General features: G+C 51.8%; 1 protein-coding gene across 1 annotated transcript in view; it reads left to right on the top strand.

The window, feature by feature from the left end:
- RAB6B (RAB6B, member RAS oncogene family) overlaps nt 1–27,726 on the top strand; it is a 48,911-nt gene that overhangs the window by 9,752 nt on the left and 11,433 nt on the right. The window contains exon 2 of the mRNA XM_006083712.3: nt 17,568–17,626. Coding sequence (XP_006083774.1) covers nt 17,568–17,626 — 59 coding nt within the window. The remainder of the gene's footprint in view (nt 1–17,567; nt 17,627–27,726) is intronic.

Genomic DNA, 27,726 nt, shown 5'->3' with positions numbered 1-27,726 from the left:
AGGGCTTGGGGATTCCGGGGAACGGAGTGTGTGGTGCAAGGTGGCTGGGCTGTGGCCTAGGTGGGCATAGCGTGGTGGGAGCAGGAGCTGAACTTGGACAAGTAGGCGAAGTCAGGCCCCAGAGAACCTCGCTTCCACAGGCAGGAGTCAGGGTCTTCCCTCCAGGCACTGGGGTTTGGATTAAGGAGGGACATGATCATGGATTAGAAGAAGAAGGTGGGGTGGGGTCCGATTGGAGACAGGAGATCCAGGCGGCCTGAACCAGACAAGGCTGGGGACATTCTGAGGATAAAATGAGAGGAGGGCTCGTGAGAGGGTAAGCCAGGGTTTCTCCTCTGGCTTGAAGTTCAGCCCCGCTGGGGATGTCTGGTTCCCTGATGCTTTTCTGTAGAGTGAGGACGCAGGAACAATGAAGGCTTGTCGAGGAAGAGCTTGGTTTTTCCCTGCAAGGTCACACCATCCTCAGATGTACCAAAACTGGCCACCTTGAGCTCCTCTGTCCTTCCTGCCTCCACACGCCCTGGGTTCCCTGACTGCTTCGTCCTGCCAAGGGGGTGCTCCAGGACGCTGGCAGCCCTCCCAGACTCCCCCCTTCTGCCACCTGCCCAGGGCAGAACAGACTACCCCGTGAGGAGCTGGCTATTAGACATCTGTGCTCCCCACCCTCTGGTCATTGAGTCTGTGAGCTCCCTCTGCCCCATGGTCATTGGGTGCGGGAGCTTCCCCAGATCCCTCTGGTGACTGAGTGTGAGAACTCCCTCCACTCTCTTGCCATCCGGCAGGCGCAGGCGGGCGTGTGAGCTCCCCCTCCCTTGCTAGGTTCCTCTTCCAGGGACACTTGACTCGCTTTCTTTGCTTTCTCCCAGGGATTCCCTTGCTCTTCTCTACCAGCTTCCAGCTTCCCAGCAAGCTCAGGGGTCCCTCAGGACTCGAGGGAGGCAGTGATGTGTAGGGGAGAGCGCACCTCTCTGCCTTGGAGACAGAAACCCAACCTTAAACTGGCTGCACAAAAAGCGAAAGGGCAAGAGCCATGGAGCCAGAGTGGGGGTGGGGCTGCCATCCTGAACCCAGCCCTAGCCCGGAGCAGGCAGCCTGTTCAGGCCAGTTGGTGCAGTTCCCTGCCTGCAGGCCAGCTCATGGTCTGTTCTCGAGGCCTGAAACCCCAGCCTCCAAAGCCCTGGTGACCCCTGCTCCTTGCTCCTCCTGCCTTCTGTACAGGCAGGGCCCGTGGAGGTTACCGAGTGCCACCTGCACTCCTTTGCCAGGGGGCCTGGTGGGTGGACAATATCCTATTATGCATCATCAGTGGCCACAGCATGTTTCCGTCACCACCCATGGCCCTTTGCGCAGTGCCAGCGTAATTGTCTCTGAGGTCAGGGCGGGTAAGGAGAGCTGTCGCCTCGGCTGGGTGCTCAGCAAGGGTGTCTCCCTGCCAGGATTGCTGGCCTGGAGAAGGGCTGGCCTGGAAGCTGGCCACAAGCAGCTCAGTTCAGCTTTGACCTGTGGGAACACCTGCTGGTCCCCCATTGCTCCTACCCCTGAGGCAGAGGCAGAACCAAAAAAAAAACACAAAACCCATTCCTGGTTTGGGACTGGAGAGTTGCGCCTGTGGCCTCTGCAGCAGAGACAGGTCTCTCTGGGGGTGGCTAATTCTGAGAGAGGCTGACCTGTTGCTGAGCGGGGAATAAACACTGCACAGACTGAGAGGGTAAAGGGAAGCATTTAGAACAACTGTTTCTTGTTGATTTCCTCTTCCAATGAAGGGAGAGGGCTAGGAGAGAAAAACGGGTGTGGGGGGAAGGGAGCTGTGAAATCACGGAGATGGAGGAGGAAGGTGCTGCCACCAGACACAGACAGGCTTAGCGACGAGCTACAGCCTGTCTATGACCATGACCTGGGGCTTTGAAAAAGCCAGGGTGGTTTGCTGCTCTAGTGGCGCTGTCCACCCCTGGGTTCTGACCAAATGGAATAGAATGCTGACGTTTCCCACGGAGGCATTAATGCATATTGGGCCAATTCTGTTTTGTGTGGAGGACGAGGTGAGCAGCGGGGCTGCTGCTATAATGATGGCAGATAACCTGCAGCCAGGAGAACAGGAGGAGTGGGGAGAAGGATCCTCACCTTGCCCTGGGGATCAGGAAGGACACCCATCAGCTTCACTCCCCCAGTCCTGCCAACATGGGGCATCAGTGAGCAGACTGAGCTGTCTCACTCCCCAGCAGTTCCCAGCTCCAGCAGTTCCCAGGGTGGGCTGCTGTGAGTAGGGTGTAGTGTTGGGGGCAGGAGATTTTTGTTTGGTTCTGCTCTCTGTGTTTAGAACCTCTGGGAAGGATTTCTTTTCAGGGAGAAAAAAAAAGACTGTTACCAAATTAGCCACTTATTTTTAGGATATTAACAGATCCTACGTGTACCACCAAGATCCAGACATTCTCCCCTGATTCTAACTCATTAAGTCTCCCCCTCCATTCCTCCATATCCAGCCAAAACACTGCAGGCTTCTGTCCAGGCCAGAATATGAAATGCAGGCCTGAAAAGGTGCCCAGCCAGCCTATCCACCCTGCTCCTCCCCCACCTACATCAGAAGAGGGCAGAACCCCAGATGTTGGTCCAAAAGAACTTGGCTCCTCTCCTACCTCCACCATGCAGCACAAGGGCCAAATAAGGCCAGGTTCTGGTGTGGACAGCAGTGTTGGCTCATCCATCCACCTCCGCTTGGGGGAGGCCTGGGTGTGATGCGGGAGAACTGGCTGGGCAGTGTGCAGAAATACTCAGTGAAGCAGGCACCACAGGGGTCAGCCCCTGCCCACCCACAGCCTCCATCCAGGCCAGCTGGTAGCTTCAGTCTTAAGACAGAGAGACCTGTGAGGTGATTAGCTACCTCACCAATACAGGAAAGGGGGTGGAGGCTGAGTGAGGAGTAGAGACAGCATCTCTTAGGAACCTGTGAATGTGTGATGGTGTGGTAGACATGACCTAAGGTGACCCCCAGTGACACATCCTTGCATGGTCCCCTCCCCTTGAATGCACTTGGATTCTGAGACATGCTTCTAGCCAATATGGTATCGTAAAGGTGATGGGATGTACCTGCCAAGTGTGAGAGGGTCTGTGAGGGGGCCACGTGGCAAGGAACTGTGGATGGCCCCTAGGAAAAAAGAACAGCCCCCGAGAAAATGGGGACCTCAGTCCTCCAGCCACAAGGAACTAAATTCTGTCAGCAACCTCAGGAGTTTGGAAGTGGATCCTGAGCTCTGGAAAGAAACATAGCCCAGCTGATACCATGATTGCACCCTTGTGAGACCCTGAGCAGAGGACCCAGATAAGCTGTGCCCATACTCCTGCCCCACAGAAACTGTGACAAGGTCATGTATGTTGCTTTGAGCTACTAAGGTTGTGGTGTTTGTTACACAGCACAGATAACCGATACAGATGGGGTGAAGATGTTTGAGGGAGGGAATGCCTTAGAGATGCCCTCATTTCGCAGACGAGGAGTTGGAGCATCCAGGAGGGGCTGTGACCTGCTCCCAGTTACAAGCTGGCTGGGGCCACCCACAGCAGGCACGAGGGAAGCCCCTGGCAGCTGGGTTCTGGTTCCCACTCTGCTACTGCTCTCCCTTCATGTGGCCTTGAGCAAACCCTCCTGCTTCTGCACCTTTGATTTTTCTTGTCACATTTTCTAGGTACCTTCTTGCCATGACTTGGCATTCTGAGGCTACTCTGATCTGAGATCTTTCTGGAAGCCAGCCTTCTGTCCTTGGTACTGTTTATTCTTTGCTCTTCCTTGGCTCCTCCCGTGTTGTGTTTCCACTGGGACTTCAGGAGGCAGGGTCTTCTTGTCCTGGGCACACTTGGACTCAGAGAAACCTCTGAGGTGGAGCTCTTGGCTGTGCACCAGGAGAGGTACTGTCTGGCCATGACCCTGGGGCTGTGTGATCTTGGGCAAGTGGCCCCTCTTCTCCACCTTCACAACTTCTCAGTTCAGTGAGCAGCTTGGACAAGATCAGCTCCAAGCTCTGATGGCTTATGCCATCTGTGCTGCTGCTTTTGAGATGGGCTTGTGGGATGGAAACAGGTGAGCCTGGCTATCTCCCTGTCTTGGTTACCCAGGCATCCACCCAGGGGCAGACTTGGGTATTAACCCAGTTCCCCTAACTCCATTCCCATGGCCTGGCCCTCTGGTCACCCCAAAGCCTGACCAGCAGTCATTTCTGGTCCAACAGGGGTGGAGACACAGTTCCCTGCTGGGTGGTCCTTGGAATCTAGAGTGCCTTTTCCATCCCAGAACACAACACTAAACATTACCTGGAAGCCTGTCCCTACTCTTTGAGTCAGTCCTGAGCAGGTGACTTTGAGTCTGTCCTGAGGGCAGGAGGAGGCTTCTGTCTATTGAGAATGGGGAAGTCTACATGTCCATTCTTCTCACCAGCTGACTGTGGAGGCGCAGGGCCTGGGATTGCACCCAATTTCTCCTTGTCAAAGCAGCAAGGTGAACAGCACTGTGCAGGCTGTGTGAGGACAGGAGTGAAGCTGGGCCAGCAAAAGTGCCAGGAACAGCTCCCTAGGCTCATGGAGAACTCAGAGTCAGCACCCAAGGCTGTCCAGCCCAGGGGTTCCTCTGAGAGGGGGTGGCATCTGGGATGATGCTCTGCCTACAGCAGCCTACAATCTGGAGGCCACCTTCCACCTTCCTGAGTGAACTTGGCCACAGCTGTGCCCCCAGGGATGGGAGCTGTGGTTCCATTGTCACAAAGCCCCTCTGACTGGACCTCAACTAACAATCTAGGAAACACAAGCCATGCCTCTCAACACTTTTCCTCCCCATTCTCACTGCCCCTGTACGTGAGGCTTTTCACATCAATGCCACCAGCAGTTTCCTTGGCAAGAAAAGGATAAACATGAGCATATATATTACTTTACCAAACACCATGCTGTGGATGGGCCAAGAGTTCCTGTCAGTTAAGTAAATTGCCAAATTGCATTCGTACTGACCTTGTCAAAAGATCAGCTGGTGATAGGAATTAAGCATACTTACATTTCTCTCAAACATACATATACTCATTATGAATTAATTCTTCACAGCACCCAGGCAGCCACTCAGACACATGGATGTGATTGGCATGTGTAGGGTCTGGCTGGAACTGGGCTGAGCTCCAAACCAATTGAAATGGACTACATTCTGCTCACCGATCTCGCTATCCAGGAAAGCCAGGCCAGAGGGTAATGGTGTATGCTCTGGGCAGAAATTCCTTTTCTGAGATGATGTTGGAGGGTGGCTAGTCCTCAAAGCTAGCGGGTGCTGGTGCTGGTGCTAGTGCTGGTGTGGAATCTGGAAGGTAGACCTTGCCCCTTCTTGAAGCTGACAAGTGTTTGAGATGACTCCGTGAGACAGAGAGGGTCCAGACAGTGGGTGGATTGACTGGGTGGGAGGAGCTCTGCAGCCCACATAAGCTGTGTAGTCAGATCTCAGGTGGTTTTCAAGAAGCCCTGAAGCCCTAAGGCTTCTTGTAAGATGTTGTATTTGTAAGGTTCTCAGTTTCACAGCTAAGACACCAGGGGTTTCCATACACCAGGGCTTCTGGTGCCTGTTTCGTTGAGCATGTCTGTGTGTGTGTGTGTGTGTGTGTGTGTGTGTGTGTGTGTGTGAGTGTGTTTGCACGTATCAGTGAACATGCACACATGGTGGTTACACATGGGTTCTGCCCGCTGAGCTGATCTATCTGGACTTGCTCCATCTCCTGGTCTGTGGTTAGAAGTGCTCACAGCAGTTCCCCTGTACCCAGCTAGATCCTGCCTCACTGTGAAGATTAATTTGATGCCAAGTATAGTTATAGTCTAGTTCCTTAGGAAAATGTCATGTTGACCAGAATGTCTAACTAGTCAGCACAATATTTCCTGAATGTGCCAGTAATCTGAGAGAAATGGATGTGTACATGTGTGTGCATAATTTTTCAAATCAGCATTATTTTGACATAACTTTAGGCTTATAGAAAATTGCAAGAACAGTACCAAGACTTCCCATATGCCTTTCACCCAGAATGTTAACTTTTTACTGTTCTCAGAGGATTCATAACACTGCTGTGAGGTAGTCATTTCTGCTCCCATCCTATACAATAAAACCCTAATATGCAAATAAACCACACGGCGAAATGAACGGCGTAATGACTGGTCGCTGTGATGCGCACTGATCACCAGGGGGCAGATGCTCAACACAGGAGCTGCCCCCCCCCCTCAGGCCATGACCTGCAGAGGCGGTGGGGGGCAGGGCCGGCAAGCAGGCAGAGCAAGGCCAGCCAAGGTGGGTGCCAGCGGGCCCCCACGCCCCTCCCCATCACCCCGCCGGTCGCCCTGCAGATCAGCCCTGATCACCAGCCAGGCCTAGAGACCCTACCCTAGGCACAAGGCACCAGGCCTCTCGTTGTTAATATAAGGAAGCTGCACCTCAGAGGATAGTAACTAACCCAAGATCACACAGGAAATCACACAGGAAATAAGTGGCAGAGCCAGGTCTATCAGATTTTGAATGTATGTCCTGACTATGTTGGCTGTAGTGTGAGTGTGCAGGTCTGTCCTTCTGCCAAAAGACTTCCTTTCTTGTGTTGCAGGTCTGTTAGAATGAATTATCTCAGCATTTGATTTTCTTTATTTTACCTTCATTTTTGAAAGGTTTTTGCTGGGTATAGAATTCCGTGTTGACAATATTTTTCTTCTACTCCTTCAAAGATGTCATTTCCTTTTCTTCTAGTCTGTATAGTTTCTGTCAAGGTAACAAGATTTTTGTTCTCTGTTTTCTTGGGTCTGTGGTCCAACATAGTGTAGTAATTTTTGTTTAAACAGTCAGTTATAAGGAGATTTTAACAATATGAAAGAAATCTTACGTATTTATCCATGTAGTGACCATGTCCTGTGTTCCTCATTCCTTTGTGTAAATCCACATTTCCATCTGGTGTCATTTCAGTTTCCTAAAGGACATCTTGTAACATTTCTTGTTGTGAGTGACTGCTGGTGATAAATTCTGTCAGCATTGGATGTTTGAAAAGTATTTCTTCTTTGTTTTTGAAAGATGTTATATATCTGAAAGTTATTGAATTCTAGATTAATGGTTTTTTCTTTCAGTAGTTTGTAAATGGCTCCTTTGTCATCTTGCTTGCATTGTTTCTGAGGAGAAATTGCTGTCTTCTTTGTTTCCCTGTACTGAAGGTATCTTCTTTCCCCCTGGCTACTTTTGTGACTTTCTCCATATTGTTGATTCTGTGCAATTTGCATATGATGTGCCTTGTTTGGTTTCTTTTCAGTCCGCAGGCCAACGCTCTATCCACTGAGCCAAACCGGTCAGGGCAAATTTAGAATATTTCCAGTAATTATTTCTTCAAATATATTTTGCTGTCACCATCCCCATCCTCCAATCCTTTGAGGACTTCAATTACATGTACATCAGGCTATTTGACATCATCCCACAACTCACTGTTGTTCCAATTATTTATTTTTATCCTTTTCCTGCATGTTTCATGTTCACTGGTACTTTCATCTGTAATGTCTAATCTATTGTTAATCTCATCCGTGTATTTTTACCCTGCCCATTGTAGTTTTTACCTGTAGAAGTTTGTCGTGTGCTTTTTAATATTCTCCATATCTCTGTTTTAAATTAACATGGTCTGAAATTGCATTGGCTTCTAAGATTTCATGCAGGAAAAAGCTTTCACAGAAAACAATAAAAAGTCAGAAAAACAACATCTTTCCCTCGTGTTTCTCAGTAGCCTCTCACCCTCTGCACCTCAGAGAACAAATGCCTAGTGCTTTTTGAACATAATGACATGCAGTTAGAATAAGTTGCGTGTTGTTGTTGTTTTTTTAATGTCGTTGCTAATTCTAACAATATTCTCCATATCTCTGTTTTAAATTAACATGGTCTGAAATTGCATTGGCTTCTAAGATTTCATGCAGGAAAAAGCTTTCACAGAAAACAATAAAAAGTCAGAAAAACAACATCTTTCCCTCGTGTTTCTCAGTAGCCTCTCACCCTCTGCACCTCAGAGAACAAATGCCTAGTGCTTTTTGAACATAATGACATGCAGTTAGAATAAGTTGCGTGTTGTTGTTGTTTTTTTAATGTCGTTGCTAATTCTAACATCTGTGTCAGTTTGGGGTTGGTTTCAATTGATTGTGTTCTCCCCCTCTTTAGGGGTATACTTTATTGTTTCTTAACATACCTGATAATTTTTTTAAAAATATACTTTTACTGATTTCAGAGAGGAAGGGAGAGGAAGAGAGAGATAGAAACATCCATGGTGAGAGAAAATCATGAATTGGCTGCCTCCTGCATGCTCCCTACTGGGGATCCAGCCCACAATCTAGGCACGTGCTCTTGACTGGAATCAAACCTGGGACCCTTCAGTGCACAGGTTGAGGCTCTATCCACTGAATCAAACTGGCTAGGGCTACCTGATAATTTTCTTATTGGATGCTAGACATTGTGACTTTTGCCATGTTACTGGGTTGTTTTTGTATTCCTGTAAACATTCTTAAGATTTGTTAGTTGAGACCAGGTTGGTGTTCAGTGTGGGGCTAATTATGACCCACTATGGAGGCACGGCCCTTTTGACTCCTCTCCCGGGTGTCCCCAGATTTCCACTCTGGAAACAGGCGGAACAGGCGGGAACAGGCACTCCCCCAGGCCCCGTGTGGATTCCAGGCACTGCTTCCTTTAACCCATTTGAGTGGTTCTTTCCCCCGTCTTGAGTAGGTTTCCTTACACACATGTACTAAGCAGTCCTCAGCTGGACACTCGGAGGAGCCCCTTTGCAGACCTCTGGAGTTCTCTCTCTGTGCATCTCCCTCCTCTCTGGGACTCTGTCTTGTGAACTCCAGACTCTCAGCTCTATCTCCTCATTTCAGGAAGTCCATCAGGTTCCAGCTGCCTCCCCCCTCCCTATGCTGTAGCCTGAGAGTTTCTCAAAGCAATAATTTGGGGGTTAGCTGTGGGGCTCACCTCATTTGTTTCATGCCTCTCAGAGGTAATGACCTTCAGTGCCTGATGGCCAGTGTCTTGAAAATCATTATTTCATATATTGTGTCTGTCTTTTGGTTCTGTCATATGAGAGGATAAATCTGGTCCCTATTACTTCATCTCGATCAGAAGCTGAAATCTTGGGACCTTGGTTTTTCGTTTAATTATTTGTAAGGCACATCGGTCTGGGCCCATGACTGCGAACGTTGGCTCGGACAGGGGATCTTAGCATCCTTGATTTTCATCAGTGATGTTCATTCAATTGCATAAACATGTACATTTGCCCTGTAAGTGGCCACATGGTTTCTGCACTCTAGACTCTTCTCAAGAACTTTCTGCTATTCAACTCTTATAAAAAGCTCAGCAACCAGTTTGGTTTTACCTCACAAGTACTCTATTGCAGTTGGTTATGTATTTTTTAAAATGTTTTTATTGTTTTTTAGAGAAAGAGGAAGGGAGAGGGATAGAGAGATAGAAAACATTGATGACAGAGGTCATCGATCGGCTGCCTCCTGCACACACTCCCAATGGTGATCAAGCCTGCAACACTGTCATGTGCCCTGACCAGGAATCGAGGAATCGAACCAGTGAACCCTTGGTTCCTGGGTCGATGCTCAACCGCTGAGCCATAGCAGCCGGGCTGGTCATGTATTTTTTGCTTTGACATCATCCCATGACTGCCAGGGAGATCGGGCAGCTTCTTAGTCTGACTGCAGTGACTTGAGTAAGATGTTACAAGATGTATTTCTGTAAAGTTTTTGCTCCTGCCTTCTCTTTTTAGTTTACGTCTCCTTGGCCTTATATCTGTCTCAAAATTCTGAATTGTACATAAGAGAAATCTATTCTTTCTATCCAGCTGATCTGTGTAGACAATTAATATATAGAGTAATGATTAGGGAGAAGAGGAAACCTCAGGTCAGGTGTAGACTTGCTTAATTAGAAGCTCCTCGTGTGGGTTGGGATTTCTCACATGTTTCCTCGTTTAGCCCATGGTGAGCCAGTCGGCCCCTCAGGACTCAGGTAGGAGCTGGCAGAGCCCTGGTCTGGGGCCGCCTTTCTGTGCACTGGGTTGGGCAGGGGTGGTTTGCAGTGTCCGGAAAGCTCATGGGGTCCTGGGAGAGGTAGGGGCTGAGGTCAAACCAGACTACAGGCTGGGCCTGGGGGCTTTGGAAAGTGGGGGGAAGCTAGAGAGGAAAGGAAGAAAAGCTAAGACGAGAGCACGCCATCAGGAGACATAGCCAAACCTCCCCTGCGGCAACCAGCGGTGCTGGTGTGGCCTCTGAGCCTGGGGTTTCTCCGAGCCCAACCCTGCTGGCCACCTGCTTCCTTGGAACTCGCCTCTTTCTGCCAAACGTGAAACCTCTGGGGAAGGCAGCAGGAGGTGGGTCAGGAAGGGAGACTGGGGCTGAACCTCCACGGCCCCAGCCCCGGGTACCATGTGCAGCCCTGGCAGGCCATCATTGTTCCCGAAACAACAGGGCTGAGTTAAGGTGTTCTGGAGGAATGATGGCATGGAGGACCCTGTGGGTTTGCACAAGGAAAACTCCCCACCTGGAGTCCCAGCTTTCCTGGGTCACGCGGGATTTTATTTTATTTTCCCTTTTCCTTTTCTGTCCCCACCCTTTGTACATGATTGAAGCATGGGCTGTTATGCTGATGGGGTTCTTAGGACCCACTCGCCCTGTTCCTTCTTACTCTAATGGGAAGCTGAGACCCTGAGCGGGGACTGGACAGGTCCATGGCCCATAGCCAGCCAGGGACACATATAGGGCCAGTCCTTCCTCCTGCACCCCAGGCTTCCTCTTTTCCAGCAGGTGGGGGAGGGCATTGTGAGGCTAGTGGATGATACCCCCTAGCCCGGACTCAGGGCAGGCTTTCCTGGGGTCACTGGGCTTGGTCAGAGGACATGGGGCGGGTGGAGGACAATGGGGCAGCGTGAGGGTCAGCAATGGGTCCGTCTCCCAACTGGAGCAGGAGAAAGGGTCTGGGTCAGCCCAGCCCACCTCTGTCCTGCCAACCCCCTTCCCATCCTTCCTCCTCTCCTCCCTCCTCCCTCCTCAGTGAGGCCCAGGTGGCTGAGCATCCTCTGGCAAAGGGAATTAACACACTTAATTAAAGTGTCCAATGAAGAGCTTTGCATATTTCTTAATTACCGTCGGAGTCTTTGGGGGAACCGTTTGAAATGGGATTTTTCACGTGTTTCCTCATTTAGCCTACGGTGAGCCAGTCGGCCCCTCAGGACCCGGGTAGGAGCTGGCAGAGCCCTGGTCTGGAGCCACCTTTCTGCGCGCTGGTGGCAGGGTGGGTGTGGAGGGGGGAGCCCGGCCCCAGACCCCCAGGTTTGCTCACCTTGCCGCAAGGTTGGGGTTGGATTTTCTATTTTCTGAAAACAGAACAAAAGAAAACAAGGCTCAGGTAGTAGATGTGGCTGGTGTCTTATTACCTCAGGGCCTGGGGGCTGTGGTAATGGGGGGGGCTTTGGGGCAAAGGTTTGCAGGGCATGGTGCATCCTCCCCGGAGGCCCCTGTGGAGCAGGGAAGCTGGGCCAGGGAGGTCCTGGCCTCCCTCTCAGCTGCAGGGCAAGGACGGAGGCCCTCGGAGCAGGCCCCTCCCAGCACTCACAGCGTTTCCTGGCTGTATTCTGCAAACTGCGCTGATGGGATGGATAACCGAGTCGGCCAGCCCAGGCTAAGAGCGGGTTGCTGGCCTGAGAGCAGGTTTGCCTTTTCCAGGGCCACCTCCTGACAACTACAGACGCTCTCTGACCTAGAGCTGGCTTAAGGGGGGCTATGGGCCAAGATTCAGAGACTCTTTCCCAGGCATCTAAGAGGGGGGCAGCCCACCATGGTGGCCTGGAAATGGCAGTGGGTTCCACCAGGTCTTTTCTGCCTCCCATTCTGGGCCAGTTCTGTGACCCTGAGGAGGACCAGGCGGGACCCCCCTGTCTGTCCAGCAGTGTCCCGGAGCTGGCGTGGGTGGTCAATGGGAACGGGTGGCTGAGAGCAGATTGTGGGCCCAGGTTCTGGCTGGGCTGGGCAAGGCGGCCACCTCGTGGGTGGTGCTCACTCTGCCAGGCCTTGGCAGACCCTCTACGAAGTCTCCAGCTAACTTCTTGTGCCCTGCCTCACATTCGCCTACGTTTCTGGCCGGCAGGGCAATCTCTCCACCCACACCCACACCCACACCCACACCTGCTCTGGAGATGGCAGGGCCGAGAGGGGTCCTTCAAAGAGGGAGACAGTGTCAGCGTGGGAATCTGGAGGCTCATGGGCCACTCAGCGACACCTATGGCCTGGGCACAAGCCAAGGCCCGGAGCCCTGGGTGGGTTTTAGTTTCATGTGGCAGTCATGCGTGAGGCGTGGACTTTGGCGTCAGATCTGGGTTTGTGTGCCAGCTCCACTGCTGACCAGCTCTGTGACCTGGGGGGATAATAACTCACTCATGGGATCGTGACGAGGATCGAATGAGGGGCCCTAAGGAAAGCACCGGCTTTCTTGTCTGGCTCTAAGAGAAAGCCCTGTAGGAGTTCGAGTTCCTATTCCTTCTTTCTAGAGGTTCCTGGTAAATACTCCGTAAGGAATCGTCTGACCCTCGTTTGGTTGAAAGGAAAATGCATCTCTCCGCTTAATCAGGTGGTACTAAACTACAGGAATATTGCGAAGCCAAGAGCCGAGATTTTAAAAAAAAAGCTCAAATGATTTGGCTGCTTGTTTTTAATAAAATCCTGGCAGTAGAGTGGAATCTTTGCCTTCAGAAAAAGCTCAGCTTGGCCGTACTGGTGTCTCAGACTGTTGTTAGCTGGATTCGGGACAGTGTGACCTTGAGAACAGAGCCCAGTGTGACCTTGAGAACAGAGCCCTGTGGGAAGGACCACTCTCTCAGAGGCTGCAGTGGCTGGGGGGCAGGGAGGCAGGAGGGACCTCAGGGGAGTGTCTCCTGCCCCTCCCATGCGCCTGTCCCTATCTGCACGGTTGAAAGTCACTGCCCCTCTCGGATCCCCCCTTGGCTATAGGCCAGTGGTAGTGGCCAGTCAGGTGATGGCTCCAGCCTCCTCCTGCTCTTTGTGGTGAGCCTGGGGAAGTGGCCAGGTAGATGGGCTGTGCAAGCTCACCATATCCGGGTTCCAGTACCTCCTGCTCAGGTATGGGGTGAGGAAGGGGCAGCAGCCCTTCAGAGGGGAGAGGAGCTTGGCACAGGACAGCCCTTTTACCAGCTCAGCCTCTTTATGTGATGCCAGGGTGGAGTCTGGGCAGCGGTGTGCAAGGGGCCCCTTTTCATCAGCTCCATCTCGGGGCCCTAGGAAGCCTCCCAGACACGGTGTGGAGAATGCCTTCCTGCATTCGTGTCAGACAGCGTGGCCCAGGCTTTCCTCTGCGAGCTGCAGTCCCTGAACATCCCTGAGTTCTGCCCTGGAGCCCTGGCTCAGGGGCAGGGTGGTGGCCCTGCAGGCAGACTTGTTCGATGGGGGCTGGATCAGGACACACCAGCCCTGCGCCTGCAGCGGAGAGTGCAGATACATGCCGCAGGGAGGAAGAGCCCTCGGACAGGTCCAAGCAGGTAGCCGAGCTGACAGGTTCATAAAGGGTCTGAGCCCCGTTATCTGGGCAGCCTGGGAAAGAGGATTGGCTGGTCATGGGGAAGCTCTGAGGCAGGGAGGAGGAGGACTTCTGCCCTGAGAAATGAGGAAAACAAGCCTAGAGCCGTGGTCGGCAAACTGCGGCTCGCAAGCCACATACGGCTCTTTGGCTCCTTGAGTGTGGCTCTTCCACAAAATACCACGTGCGGGCGCGCACGTACAGTGCGATTGAAACTTAGTGGCCCATGCGCAGAAGTCAGTATTTTGTGGAAGAGCCACACTCAAGGGGCCAAAGAGCCGCATGTGGCTCGCGAGCCGCGGTTTGCCAAGCCGCAGTTTGCCAACCACTGGCCTAGAGGGATAGAAAGAGATTCCCTTTTGCAGCTAATCAGTGATGATCCGGTCATCCAGCCCAGGACTTGGTTGGGGTGCTGGGCCCCCGGTGTTCAAACCTGCCCACCCTCGCTTTGTAAGCCCTCCTGGGCCCCACAGGGCACCTCAGTTTCCAGTGTCTGACCTCCTGATTTGGGTCAAGCACTTCCGAGTGGGGAGAGGCCCTCACCTGCAGCTGGTCCCAAGGAAGAGGTGTGTGGGCTTGGCAGGGGCTGTTCCCAGGCCTCCGGGACAGCCACAGCGGTGACAATAATGACCCGGCAGGACCCTGAACCCCAGTTTGACTCAAAGATGCTAAGAAGGGTCAGAAATCAGAGCTTCGTTCCCGGTCAGGCCCCTCATCCTGGCCTCACTCAGCTCTGGCCCTGGCCACGAGGCTGTCAACTCATTGCCCCTTGTAGAAAGTGGGGGTGACACGAATACCCGCTTCAGAGTGGAGGACCGCACGGGTCGGTGCTGAGGGCTCAGCACAGCGTAGCTGCGGGCGTGGAATCCTGCAGCTTCCGGCAGCAGGTGTCCCGTCTGCTCTGTTTACTCCTGTCGTGTAAATCCTCCTGGCACGGCCCCTGGCGTGCGCCTGGAACAGGCTCTATAAACACACGTGTAGCCTGTGATGGTTATCGTGGGAATGTTCAGAAAATACTGGCTGTGGCCAGGCCCCCACACCTGTTCCTCCTGACAGTCCCAATAAACAACTTGTTTTCTTGGGATTTTCTCCTTCTACCCTGTGAGCCAGTACAAATCCACTGCCAGTGGCTGTTGTCCCGAGAAGGAGCGGCTCAGCATTGGAGACCCTGTGGGGATCTCTGAGTTTTCAGCTACTCCACGAACCTCCTGTTCCACTTTGTGTTTCCACTGTCTTTCCTGCCTGTCTGCTCAGCTGCCCCGGGGAACAACCTGAGAGAAAGGAATCTCCCCACCTTCTCACCCTGCTCCCTGATGCTTGTCCCTTGTCCCCGGGAGTAAGATGTGGAAGTGTCACAGCCCAGGGAAGTTACCAGAGGGCCCTGCCATGCCTCTCTTCCCGAGGAGGAGGCTGTAACTTTCCACTGTCTTTTGGAAAAGGAGGAAGCTGTGCTCCCTCCCATTTGTCTGCCTCTCTCTGGCTCAATGTTGCTCCACGATTTATGCTGGGGTCCCCTTAGCAATCTCCAGCCAGGCCGTTCTGGGTGGGGAGCCCCCACTTCCCACCTTCATATGAAATTTAAGAGGAGATTTAAAGCAATTGGAAAGGACTTTACAGATTAAATGCCCATCAATAGCTTTTCAAAGGACAGTTTTCAGTTGCAATTAGAAGAGACCCTGGGTGCATTACTGCTCACCCCAGAGAGGTTCTTCCAGAAATGTGGCTCTTCTGACACCAGCTGGGGTACTGCAGTCCTTCCTGGCACTGCCCACCCAGAGTTGGTGTCAGACTCTCCAGTTTAAGGGCATAGTCCCCAATAAGACTGCCAGCCGCACGTGGGGTTCCCAAGGACACCACACTCTGACCAACTGGCTGCAAAGCCAAGGGCTCCCATGACCCTCCTCAGGCTCCATAATTCACCAGAACGGTTATAAGGTACCAGTTTTATTATAAAGAAGAATGATCAGGAACAGCCAGATGAAGAGACATGGCGGGCAAGGTGAATTCAGTAGTGGTGGTGGTATCAGCTGTTACCTGCTACCTACCTCCTTTCAGTGCTAAGCATTTCCTGTGTGCCTGGCACTTTTGTTATGTTAATAGAGGCCTGGTGCATGAAAATTCATGCACTGGAGCGGGGGTCCTTCAGCCCGCCTGCCCCTCTCTCACAGTCCGGGAGCCCTCAGGGGCAGGAGGCGACCCAGTGATCAGGGGAAGGTGATGCCCCCATCACACTTCTGCTGCTGCCACTGCTGGCAGCACAAACCTTGCCGACCCTAGTTACCTGAGCCTCAGGCCAGCCCTGGGCAGCTGGGCAGCCACCACCCGAGGATTGCCTGCACCTCGGCCGGCCCTGCTTTCCTGAGACTCAGTCAGTGGGGTGTGCAGGAGGACCCGAGGCCCCTGACAGGGCTGAGAGGACTCCAGCGGCAGGCGCGCAGAGCAGCCGGCCTCGCCCCTGATGTGGGCGTGCCATCTTGTGAGGGCATGATGGTCAATTTGCATATTACCTCTTTATTATATAGGATTTCATTTCTACTACTGCCCTTTGAAGTCTCTGATGTTATGTCCAAATGAGGCATTGAGGTCCAGAGGGGCAGGGACCACCTCAGAATGATGGAGCTAAACAGTACCCCAGCTAGGATTTGGATCCAGTTGACCCATTCTGGGTCAAAGATGGAGGCACCTAAATTTGTCCCAAACACAGTCCAACAGATGTTCCTTCTGGCTAGAAGACTGTTGTCTTTCCTTTCCAGCTGTAGGCTGACAGGAGGTGGCTGCCCTTGTCTGTTAGATGTTGTACCACTGAGGCCTCAGAGAAGGACCTTGCCCAGAGGAGCCCCGTGGGTCACCTGCTCCATTCAGGCAGTGACAAGCTACCCCGCCAGGTGGAGCCTGTGGACATCCCGTCCGAGAATCGGAGAGAGGCAGATTGGAGAACTCTTGGGTGCTGGTCTCCTGCTTTCCCACCAGGGTTGTGTGTTCCTGGCAGCCAGAGCAGAGGGGACTGTGAGCCAAGCTCAGCTGTGCCAGTCCCTTCTGAGCCTCCCTGGGCCATAGCAGACTTGGTGGAACAGTGTAGAGAAGCATTCCATGCTGGGCCTGACCTAACAGATGCTCCTTCCTCCCCGTCCTCCCCTCCCCTCCCAGATGATAGAAATGCTACAGTAGGTATTTCTGCCGCTGCCAGGCTCCAGGAGACCTGCACAGGGTTGGGTCAGAAGCCAAACCCTGCAGTTAGGGAGATAAGCAGCACTTCTGGGATTCCTAAGAGACTTCCTGGTTCTCTTAGCCTTAGCAGTGGTTCTCAGGGCATTTGCACATGAGGGCGGGTGAAGAGGGGGAATCCAGGGTTGTCATTGTGATCCTGCTGGAACTTACCCAGCGAGACCCAGGGATGCTAACCGTCCTGCAAGGAGCTGGACAGTCAGGCACACTCTTCCAAAAAATAGTCCTGCCTCTGAGAGACACTGGGCAATGTCTCATTTACGCCCCCTGCTGCCTGGTTCCTTAGAAAGCCACTTCCTCAGCAGTCTGCAGGCTGAATGAATGAGAACCGAACAGCATGCCCGCACCGCAGCCTGTGACCAATGACAAGGCAATGTTTCCGGGAGAACGTAGGCCAGTGTGAGAGGAGCATCAGTCTTGCACGCACTTGCTCCAATTCTTCATATATGGCTCTGGCGTCAGTTACACTCTTGTGGGCCAAGGAAGATGTTGGAGTTGGGTGGTGAGAATCCACAGGGCAGGGACGGGCCTCCTTCTCGGTGCCTGGCAAGAACTCCCCTGCAGCCCAGCCGGTGTAGACTCGGCTGCCTTGCTCTGGGTCCCTCTCCCAGGGTCTGCCTTTCACTTCTGTTTCCTCATCTCATCTTTCCTTTGGGCTTCTGTTATCCGTTGTCTTCATGTGAAATGTGTTTAGAGGAACCTAGCTCGGATGCCGTGGCTGACCCCCTCTCTTCTTGTTTTACAGTCGGAAAGACGTCTCTGATCACGAGGTTCATGTACGACAGCTTCGACAACACGTACCAGGTGAGGTCCTGGGAGCCCCTGTTCCCCATCACCCATGGTGTCTGTAGCCAGGACAGTTGCCTGGAGACTATGCTGGTCTCTCTCTGGGGCTGGCTGGTCCTGAGATGAGAATAGGATGTTCCCAGGGCCCAGGGCGTTGGTTTTGCCTTGAAGGAGCCTCCCGTCTATGCCCTGGCCCCAGCCCAGTAATGACCCTGAGCCCTTCTGAAGGTCCAAACCTTGGCAAAGGAAATGTTTTCCAGGAGAGAAAGGACACGTTTCAGTCTGTGTCACCTTGCTGCCCATGGGCAGGTCTAACCATTACAGGGTTTAGTTACTTGGGTGGGTTGTCACCTGGAGGAGGATGGACAAGATGCAAAATAATGGAGGTGAAAGAGCAGTAGGAGAACTTGTTCCTTGAGCATGGTTATATTTGCTGGACCTCATGCATGTGTGTGCACACACTCAGGCATGCACACACGCGCGCGCACACAAACACACACACACACAGAGTTGCTGAGGCACTCTCTTCCCTGGAGAGGTTGATGTGATGGGCTTGTACTGCTCTACATGGGCAGGAGGCTGGATGGAGTGACCCCTGGCTCCTCACTCTCACCGTGGTCTGGGGTCAACCAATGGCCCAGATGTGGCTCTAGGTAGCCCAAAGAGGGTCAGTCACATTTCACTTTCCTGGCACCATGGGTGATTGAGAGGTTTGTGCAAATTAAGTGAATTTTCCTTACAATTATAGCTCTTTGCAAAAGGCACCAAATTTAATCATTTCAGTTATTTTTAAGGAAAAAAATATTTTCTTCCTCAAAATAGAGACAAATAAAATGCATTTTTCTACACCAATGGGTTCTGTGAGGTACCAGTTCCAAGGGGTGTTAGTAGGTTTTATTTGAGAAGAAGGCAGGCAGGAGGGTGTAGTACTTGTGTATATTTAGGGAACACTGATGAGCAAAAGGAAATGAACTTACTACTGCAGGACTTCTCAGGGCCTTGACTGCATCAACGTGTGGTTTTGTGCTGAAAGTAGGGGGTAGTGTGCAGGATCTCCCAGGTGTTCTGGCCATGGGATCTTTTTGTCACTGAGTCCTCACAGGGGAAATATAGAGCACACTGAGGACGGCCGGGTAAGGGCCCCTCTGCCTTCCTGGACTGACCGAGGATACGGAGCACAGCTCACTGCCCATTGCAGTTCCGGGTCTTCTCTTCAGTCTGGGTCTTCCTCTGGACTAGTCATCGTCTTCGCCCCAGATACAGCCCTCTCTCTGCCTCTCTCTCGAATTTCCTGCTTTTCCTCTGCAGTCGTCTGAAATGCCGGGGAACTAGTAGACTTGATGGAAGGGTCAGAACACGAGGCTCTGGGGGAGGGGCCCTGGGTGATAGGCACAGCCCTGGGCACCGGCTTTGGGAGGGTGATCTCAGCCTCACTGCCTTCGTCGTGTGCTTTCCAGGCCCGGGCTTTGCACCGATACAGCCTTAGCAGAGGCCCGGCCGCCCCACAGGGGAGTTCTACCACACTGACCTGCATTTGGGATTCCATCCCAACAGACTGCAGTTCTGGAGTCTGACCTAGTATTCAGAGTGTGTGTGTGTGTGTGTGTGTGTGTGTGTGTGTGTGTGTGTGAGAGAGAGAGAGAGAGAGAGAGAGAGAGAGAGAGAGAACATTCTATTTGAAGTTTTTGAATTACCAGGATACTTATAATGCCTCTTGTTGGTGTCCCATTGACTACAGTGAGATGCTTGGCTGCTTGGGGTTCTTGCCAGTGGTGGATGGTGGCAGTGACCTTTGCGGTGTCCTCATTGGCATGGATCAACTCCTCCCCATGTTGTTTGAGTCCCTCAAAATCTCAGCCCACCTCCCTCCAGTATCCGCTTGCTCACTGCTTATCCCGAGGCCCGCTCGCTTGCTGCTCCCCACACAGTGACACTGTGACACTGCCCCTGCCCTACTCCTTGGCTCAGGGTATCACCTCTGCCGGAACGCCCTGCCTTCTCTGCTGTGAAATGTTCTTCTGACTCATCAGAGCTCAGAGCACGTTTGCCTGTGTTCCGCCCCCTCCATGGCACCCTCTGCCTTATCACGTTGTCCTGGGCTCTCTTAGCCTCCTGACTCCACAGGAGCTCCCCTGTGCTCTGGCTCCTGGATGGGCTCTGGGCGTGGCTGGGGCCACGACCCCCGGATCCACCACTCTTCGTGGGCCCAGCACCGGGCCTGGCCACAGCTGATGTCAAACACCTGTTGGTGTCAATGTGGCTCCGAGAGACACTCTCTGCCTTGGTTTTAGCCCCCCCAGACGGAGAGGCCGGAGGCCCCACGTCCCTGTGGTGAGAGGGGAGAAAGCGGGGGGGGGGGGGGGGGGGGGGGGGGGTGAGCAAGTGCCCTCCACTGCCTTCTTTGCTGACTTGTTTTCCCAGCAGGTAGAGTTTCTTTCCCGATACCCTTTAAAATGGTAATTAGGCCAGGAGGCCAGGGCTCCAATTCCGTGCATACACAGGCTCATCTTAATGAATTCTCTGGAGATGGGAAGGGGGAAGTGTTATTTTGTTTGCTTTTCTTAACTCAGTGGCAGAGACATTTGGGAAGTAGACAAGCTCCCCAAGGGCTCTGAGGGATGTTCCTGGTTGTCCCCAGCACGGTGACTACTCCCAGCTCCCCCCACGGACATCCTGCCCATCAGCCAGGACCGCCCCGCAGAGCCTGCCGCCAGCCCACCTCCATTAGCTGAGGTGCCCAGACAGTTCCCAGAACCAGTCACCTCGCCCTCCCTCCCATCCTTCCTGTGTGCCTCTGGCTCTGCCTCCTGCCCCCTCCCTCCACTCATTCTGACAACAGATGTTTGTCAAGTGCTTACTTGCTTGGAGAGAAAGTAGGAGACAATAGAATCTGACCCCACCCTCAGCCTTGCGTGGAGGGCAGGCGGGCGGGAGGGTCAGCCTCATCTGGGTGGCAGTCAGTTCTCCCTCTGCCTGGGGCTGAACATGCTGAGGCCCCGAGGGGCTGGCATGAGGACCCATGAGGACCTGGCTGTGCAGAGCCGGGTTCCCCTGTCAGACCTCTCAGGGGCGCAGTCCACCTGGCAGGCCCTGGGGAGATGCCACCTTGACAGCCTGTGGGCCCCTGGGGAGCAGATCTGCTGCTGCCTCCTCCCCTCGACACACATGCATCTTGTTCTCCTCTTGGCACATGCATCCCCAGCCTCTGCCACCCCACCCGTCACCCCATCTGATCCACTCACTAGAAGCAGCAAAAAAATAAAATTGACAAGCCTCCTGGTGAGAGTCATAGCTCCACAAATCTCTTGTATAAGCCCCCAACTAAGAAGTTATTTTCAAAATTTGCGATGGGAGAAACCTTCTTGTACCTGTGCTGTGATGAGACTTGACTCCTGTGTGGCCAGGCCCCTTCCCCTCTCATAGGCCAACAAAACACACCTGCAGGCCTGGTCCTTGGGCCACCTGCTTGAAACCTGCGCTAGAGCCATGTGGCGGCCTCAGGCCTCTGCAGGTGGCCACTGGGAGTGGGAGGGAGGATTTGGAGGCAGTGAACTCTAGGTTTTCTCATGGGTCCCTCATGGGTCCTCTCGCTTGGCTGCACTTACAGGGGGTATGGCCAGGAGATTCACAGGCCGGCTCAGTCATTAGTATTTTTTAAATCTCAGAGGTGATTGCGATGAACTTATAGCCAAGGCTGGAGCCACTGGCCCATCCCTGGACCGCCCGCCCCTAGCCGATTGGGCTGTCCCAGGAGAGGGGCCCGGCCTGCTGGAACTGCCTCGCTGCTCCCGGAGTGGAGAAGCATTTCTGGAGGAACTCGGAGCTTTACCTGCATTGGGGCACTCCTGGGGACCCCGGGAGCCAAGGGAAGGGGACAGAAGCTGAGTCCACGGAGCCCTCGCAGGCGGAGCGGTTGCCTGAGGCGCTCTCACCCCTGGCAATCTGCCTGTGCTGCCCGAGGCTTTCCTCTCCAGCTCCTGGGTCTGTATTAGCTTCCTGGGGCTGCCACAGCAAATTACCACAGACAGGGTGGCTTAAAACAACAGGAATGATCCTTCCACAGTTCTGGAGGCTAGAAGTCTGTAGTCAAGTTGTGGCAGAGCCACGCTCCCTGCAGAGGCTCTGGGAGAGGATCCTTGCCACGTGCAGCTTCCGGGGCTGCGGGCGTTCCTTGGTGTGGGGCTGCGTAGCCCTAATGCCCGCCTCCATCTCCATGTGGCCTTCACTTGGTGTCTCTGTGCATCCTCTTCTCTTCTCATGAGGACACCAGTCATTGGATTTAGGGGCCCACCCTGAATCCAGGATGATTTTCATCATAAGACCCTTAACTAATTACATCCACAAAGATCCTTTTCCCAGAAAGGTCACATTCTGAGGTTCCAGGTGGACAGAATTTTGGGGGATACTCTTCAGCCCAATGCTGGGCCCTAGCACCTCTCAGTCTGATCCCACTTGGGACCAGACTCTCTGGCCTAGGCCTCGGATTGGTCTGCCCTCACCTCACCTCCCAGCCTGGACCCCTCCAGGCCCCCAGGCCCCTCCAGGCCCCTAGGCCCCTCCAGCCCCTCACCTGCTGCATCTGACCCAGGGAAGCCATTTCCCCAGGACCCTGTCTCGGCAGCATGTCTCTCTGTTCTCACAAGGTTTTGCAAAACAATCAGATGTTTCTTTGTGTAACACTGTGAGCTGATTTAATAAAGCAGTTAGGTTCACTGAGGCCCGGTCATTGACTCTGTGGCCCATCCCTCTGCTCTGCAGCCCCCAGACCAGTGTCTGTCTCCACCCTAAGGATTCAACCCTGCAGTGCGGGGATGCCTTTCGGAGGAGCTGGGCTCCAGCTGGGCACAGCAGCACATCCTAGGGGCTCTGGGCGGGGCATTTGACAGGAATCACAGTGTGTGGACAGGGGTGCTTTGTCCTGTGTGGAGTTCGATGCTCTAAACTCTTTCTGAGGCACCAAGTTCTACTGCTCCTTGTCCAGCCAGACTCAGGCAGGTGTGGGCAGCCAAGCCCCACACCTAAGATGCCCCCACATTGCCTTTGCTGGTGGGCCTGAAGTGGGCCTGAAGAGGGGATCGGTGAGGAAAGGGGACCTGGGTATGGGTCAACTCGAATATCCTCCTTGAACACACACTCATGCACACACTCATGCATACTGGCCTCCCCTGCTGGGGCCAGGGAACAGGAAAGGATGGGGCCTTCGGAAATAAGATGCTGAGCATCTTTCTGTCAATGGGCCACTGTAAGGAGATGAATGAGCCCTCGCAGAGCTCACAGCAGTGGAGAGACAACCAGGAAAGAGGGGTTTCCCTGATGGGTGTGGGGAGGTGCCTGGTGCTTCAGCTTGAAGAGGAGGTACAGGTAGACAAGGGGCAACGGGTCCAGGGCTGAAATACCCCTGAATGCTGGTCAGCTTGGCGAGATGACCCTGCCCTTAGACCCACTAGGGCACTGCCAGTCATCCAAGTGCTCCCTATAGACATTAACCTGGTCCAGACTTGCGCTTGCTCTGACACCTTTTCTTGTCCTCCCTCCTCTCTGCTGCCTTTCTCTCCCTCTCTTTTGATGAGCATATATAAATTAGGAATATGGTCACCTCGTACAGAAAGCTGACAAAGTGGCTTAAACAAAGAAAGGCTTTGGTTTCCCAGATGCAGGAAGTTGTGGTGAGACCTGAGGTGGCACAGCTGTGCAGTGATGCCGTCAGACCCCAGGCCCTTGCTCTCATGCTGTTCCGCCTTCTTGCAGTGTGGGTTCTCGTCTTCACGCAGGCTTGCTGTTGCTGCTCCAGATGGCACATCTGCATACAAGGCAGTAAAAGAAATCAAGAGCTGCCTGGTGTGGCTCAGTGGTTGAGCACTGACCCATAGACTAGGAGGTCCTCCAGGGACCAGGAGGTTCCTGGTTTGATTCCCAGTCAGAGCACATGCCCAGGGTTGCAGGCTCGATCCCCTGTCCTCAGCAGAGGGTGTGCAGGAGGCAGCTAAATGATGTTGATGCTTCTCACTGATGTTTCTATCTCTCCTTCTCCCTTCCTCTCTCTCTCTCTCTAAAATCAATAAAAACCTATTTTAAAAAAAAAGGAAGAAAGAAAAGAAAGCAAGAGCTACCCTAGAATGCCCTCTCCCTCCGAGCAGACTGTGGCTTATGTCTTATTGGCCAGAATTGGGTCACATTATCACCCTTAACCTCTGGGGAGGCTGGGAAAGCAGAATTTCGCTTTTACAGTCTCTAGGCAAGCAAGGGAGTAAGAGGTTGCCAGCGGGTAATGGGTGGCATCTCCCCAGGGCCTGCCAGTAGCTACTGGTGAGTCCCCAGTAGCTACATTTCATAAGTTGAATGGACCTATGATGCAATTCTCTGTCCCATATTGTAGTAATTCTTCCTAATTCACTTTGTAGGCTACACTTAGATAGCTCTTAGACAACCTCAAAGTCCACCACCTGGAGCATCTTTTGCCCTAATTATTAAAGACGGTTCATGCACTTGGATCTTTATCTGACCCTTCAGGAGACTGCTCAGGGATCCGTGAGCAGATTGGCTGGTTTTGATGAAATGTAACCCCTTATTTAAAGTTGGAAGGTGCATATTGTTTGGTTGATGTTTCAGACCACAGCCAGGAAATAGAACTTCGTGGCCACACTCAAGGGGCCAAAGAGCCACATGTGGCTCGCGAGCCGCAGTTTGCCGACCCCTGGTATGGACTGTGTAGACCAGTGGTTCTCAACCTTCTGGCCCTTTAAATACAGTTCCTCATGTTGTGACCCAACCATAAAATAACCCCTTATTTAAAGTTGGAAGGTGCATATTGTTTGGTTGATGTTTCAGACCACAGTCAGGAAATAAAAGAGCGGTCTTAGGCGACCCCTGTGAAAGGGTCGTTGGACCGCCAAAGGGGTCTCGACCCACAGGTTGAGAACCGCTGGTGTAGACTTTGAAGCTGAGGTACCTGCGCTGTGGCCTCGTACCCGGCATCCCCTTCCCCAGAGCACATAGCTGCTGGCAAGGACAGACCCAGCCCAGCATGTTTTCCAGCGATTGCTGTCTCCTTCCCCACAGCACCCGCTTGCCAGTCTGAATGCTTAAGTTTTGCCAACCTCATTTGCATGCTAATTTGCATGACTTTACCCTGATACTCTCATCTAATGGTTGGTGGTGTGGAGCACAAACAGCAGCTCCATTGTGGAGGGCTTGTCAGGCCCAGCTGCTTTCTGCCACTTAGGGATGCTTCCCCAGCCATGGGCCAAGGCCTGGCCAGGGCTACAAAAAGACACACATACACTCCTTTTCATGACTTCTCTTCCTGAGAAGAGAGTCTTGAGTCAATTTATGCAAATGACCATGCAAATTTCCGCTGCCGACTTTATTACTGTGTCTTGTCAGAATGTGGATGCAAAATATATTTCATAATAAATGCACATAGCAAAGAAGATTTCAACAAGTGCCGCAGGGAACATCTCTTCCCTCGGGGATCCGCTAGGCAGTGGAAGGTTTTGTGCAGAGGAAGGCGTGTGATGTACGGTCTCTGCACTGTGTGTCTGAGCCCCCGTTGACACTGCTTAATACCACCTTTAGAAGATAAATGCGGATGTGGCTATGAAATCTGGGCTTGTGATGTTCCTCGTGTTTTGTATAAAATGAAGTGCCTGCCATTTTTCATAAGCAGTACCGTTTGCCAGCAAGATGATATTAAAGGAATAAATAAGCATTGCCAGGTTTGGGGCGACCCAATCACAGCAGAGTGCAGCCCAGCCTCCCCAGAGGGCATTCCAGGAGGCTCCTGCAGCACCGCTCAGGAGGGGAGGGGATCGTGATGGCCGTGGACTGGCGGGAGAGTCCCCAAAGTCAAGCCTGCTGTTCATTTGTCCTGATACCCTCTTTACATCCCTGTGGCCTAGTTACCAGCAAGAATAATGTACTCCAGCCCTGGCTGGTTTGGCTCAGTGCATAGAGCATCGGCCTGTGGACTTAAGGGTCCCAGGTTCAATTCCGGTCAAGGGCATATGCCCGGGTTTCGGGCTTGATCCCCAGTGGGGGGCATGCAGGAGGCAGCCAATCAGTGATTCTCTCTCATCATTGATGTTTCTATCTCTCTCTCCCTCTCTGAAATCAATAAAAATATATTTAAAAAGTAATAATAATAATAATTTACTCCATACCTTATAAGTGGAAATGAAGTACAAAGAACGAATGCTTTGACCAAGACTCTAAGGCAGTGATTCTCAACCTTCCTAATGCCGCGACCTTTTAATACAGTTCCTCATGTTGTGGTGCCCCCCAATTTCATTGTTACAAATTGAACATAATTAAAGCATAGTGATTAATCACAAAACCAATATGTAATTATATATGTGTTTTCCGATGGTCTTAGGCGACCCCTGTGAAAGGGTCGTTCGACCCCCAAAGGGGTCGCGACCCACAGGTTGAGAACCGCTGCTCTAAGGCAAGCTAGAAGAGGGATGTGGTCTCCTTTAGAACCCACCCCTTTGAGGGTCAGCCTTTCCTGAAGTTCTGGAAACACTAGGATGTTAGGAGGAATTATAAGCACAGAGATTCCCAGGGCAAAGAAGCTTGGGAAACGTTGGGTTACATGAAATTGTTCATGTTTCTTCAGAGAAGGACGTTTCAGAGCCTTTACTATGCCAGTGTGCTTTATGGCTCTCCACTAGGGGCTAGATAGAACAAGCATGTCAAACTCAAAGGCTAACACGGGCCAAATAAATGAGGCATGCTGCTCGAGGGCCACAAGTTTGGCATGCTTGGGCTAGATGCAGCCTTTCCCAGAAACACCTGGTCACAGTTCAACCAATGCTCTTCCAAAGGAACAAACAGAAATCCATAATCTTAATCACAATGTGTAGGATATAAGTAAAAATTACTAGACATAGGGAGTAAAATTCATATTCAAGAAAAAAGGAGAGGCTAGCTTTGAACAGGAGCAAAGAAGTACTTAGAGCCTGGAAGGATGTAGGGATAAAGCCAGGGACATGTAGACAACTGTGCAAATACTGTACTTTTTAAATCCTGGCTCTGCCACTTCCAGCTGTTGACGTTGGGAAAGCACTCTTGTACTCAGTTTTCTTACCAGTGACATATGAATACTAATGAACATAACCCCTAACATAGGTTATCAGGATTAAATAAAGCATGTACAGCACTTAGCACAGTAGCTGGCAAATGATCAGTACTCCGATGTTTAGTCATTGTTACAGCGGTTATTGTTATATTAGAGTGTAAAACCAAGGAAGGAATTGAAGTGATTTATTCCTGCTATTGTAAAATAGGATTTTAGATCATCTTCTGAGAGTAATTTTTGCTGAGGATGTGGCAGGAGCAAAATAGAGGAGAGAATTCTATGCATGGAAGCAGGAGGTGATCAAGGACAAGTCACATGTTCTTTAAATAAAACCCATAGATTTACCATTTCTGGTGCTCGTGTTCCTTCTTTAAAGATTTAAATTTCCATCTTTAAAATTTCCCTTCAGCCTAAAGCATGTCCTGTAATGAGGGCCCATTGGTTACACACTATCACAGCTTTCCCTTATCTGAAAATGTTTTTGTTTTGCCTTCATCATTAAAGTTTTCACTGGCTATAGAATTCTAGGTTGGCATGATGCTTGTTGTTTCTTTTGGAACTTTAAAGATTTGTTCCATTGTCTTCTGTCCTATATAGTTCTGACGAGAAATCAGCTATCATTCTTGTCATTGTTTCCTTGTATATAATGTGTTTTCTATTTCTGGCTGCTGGTAAGGCTTTTTCTTTATCTTTGGTTTTTAGCAACTTGACTATGATATGCGTGGGTGCTGTTTTCTTTGTATTTATCCTGTTTTAGGTTCACTGAGCTTCTTGGTACTGTGGGTTGGTGTTTCTAATCGGGAAAATTTTTGACTGTTATTTTTAAAAATATTTTTTGGCTGATTTTGTTTCTATTCTTTTTATAAGAGCCTAATTGCATGTAATGTCAGGTCACTTGATATTGTCCTAGAAGCTCTTGATCCTGTCTTCACTTTTATTACATCTTTTTTCTCTCTGTGCTTCAGTTTGAACAATTTCTTTTGGCCTCTCTTCAGTTCACTGACCTTTCCTACTTAAATTCGATGTATTTTTATTTTAGGTA

This window comes from Myotis lucifugus, unplaced genomic scaffold (genome assembly GCF_000147115.1).
Source record: "Myotis lucifugus unplaced genomic scaffold, Myoluc2.0 scaffold_8, whole genome shotgun sequence".
In the NCBI taxonomy this organism is placed as follows: Eukaryota; Metazoa; Chordata; class Mammalia; order Chiroptera; family Vespertilionidae; genus Myotis; species Myotis lucifugus.
This window is presented reverse-complemented; position numbering and strand designations above follow the sequence as displayed.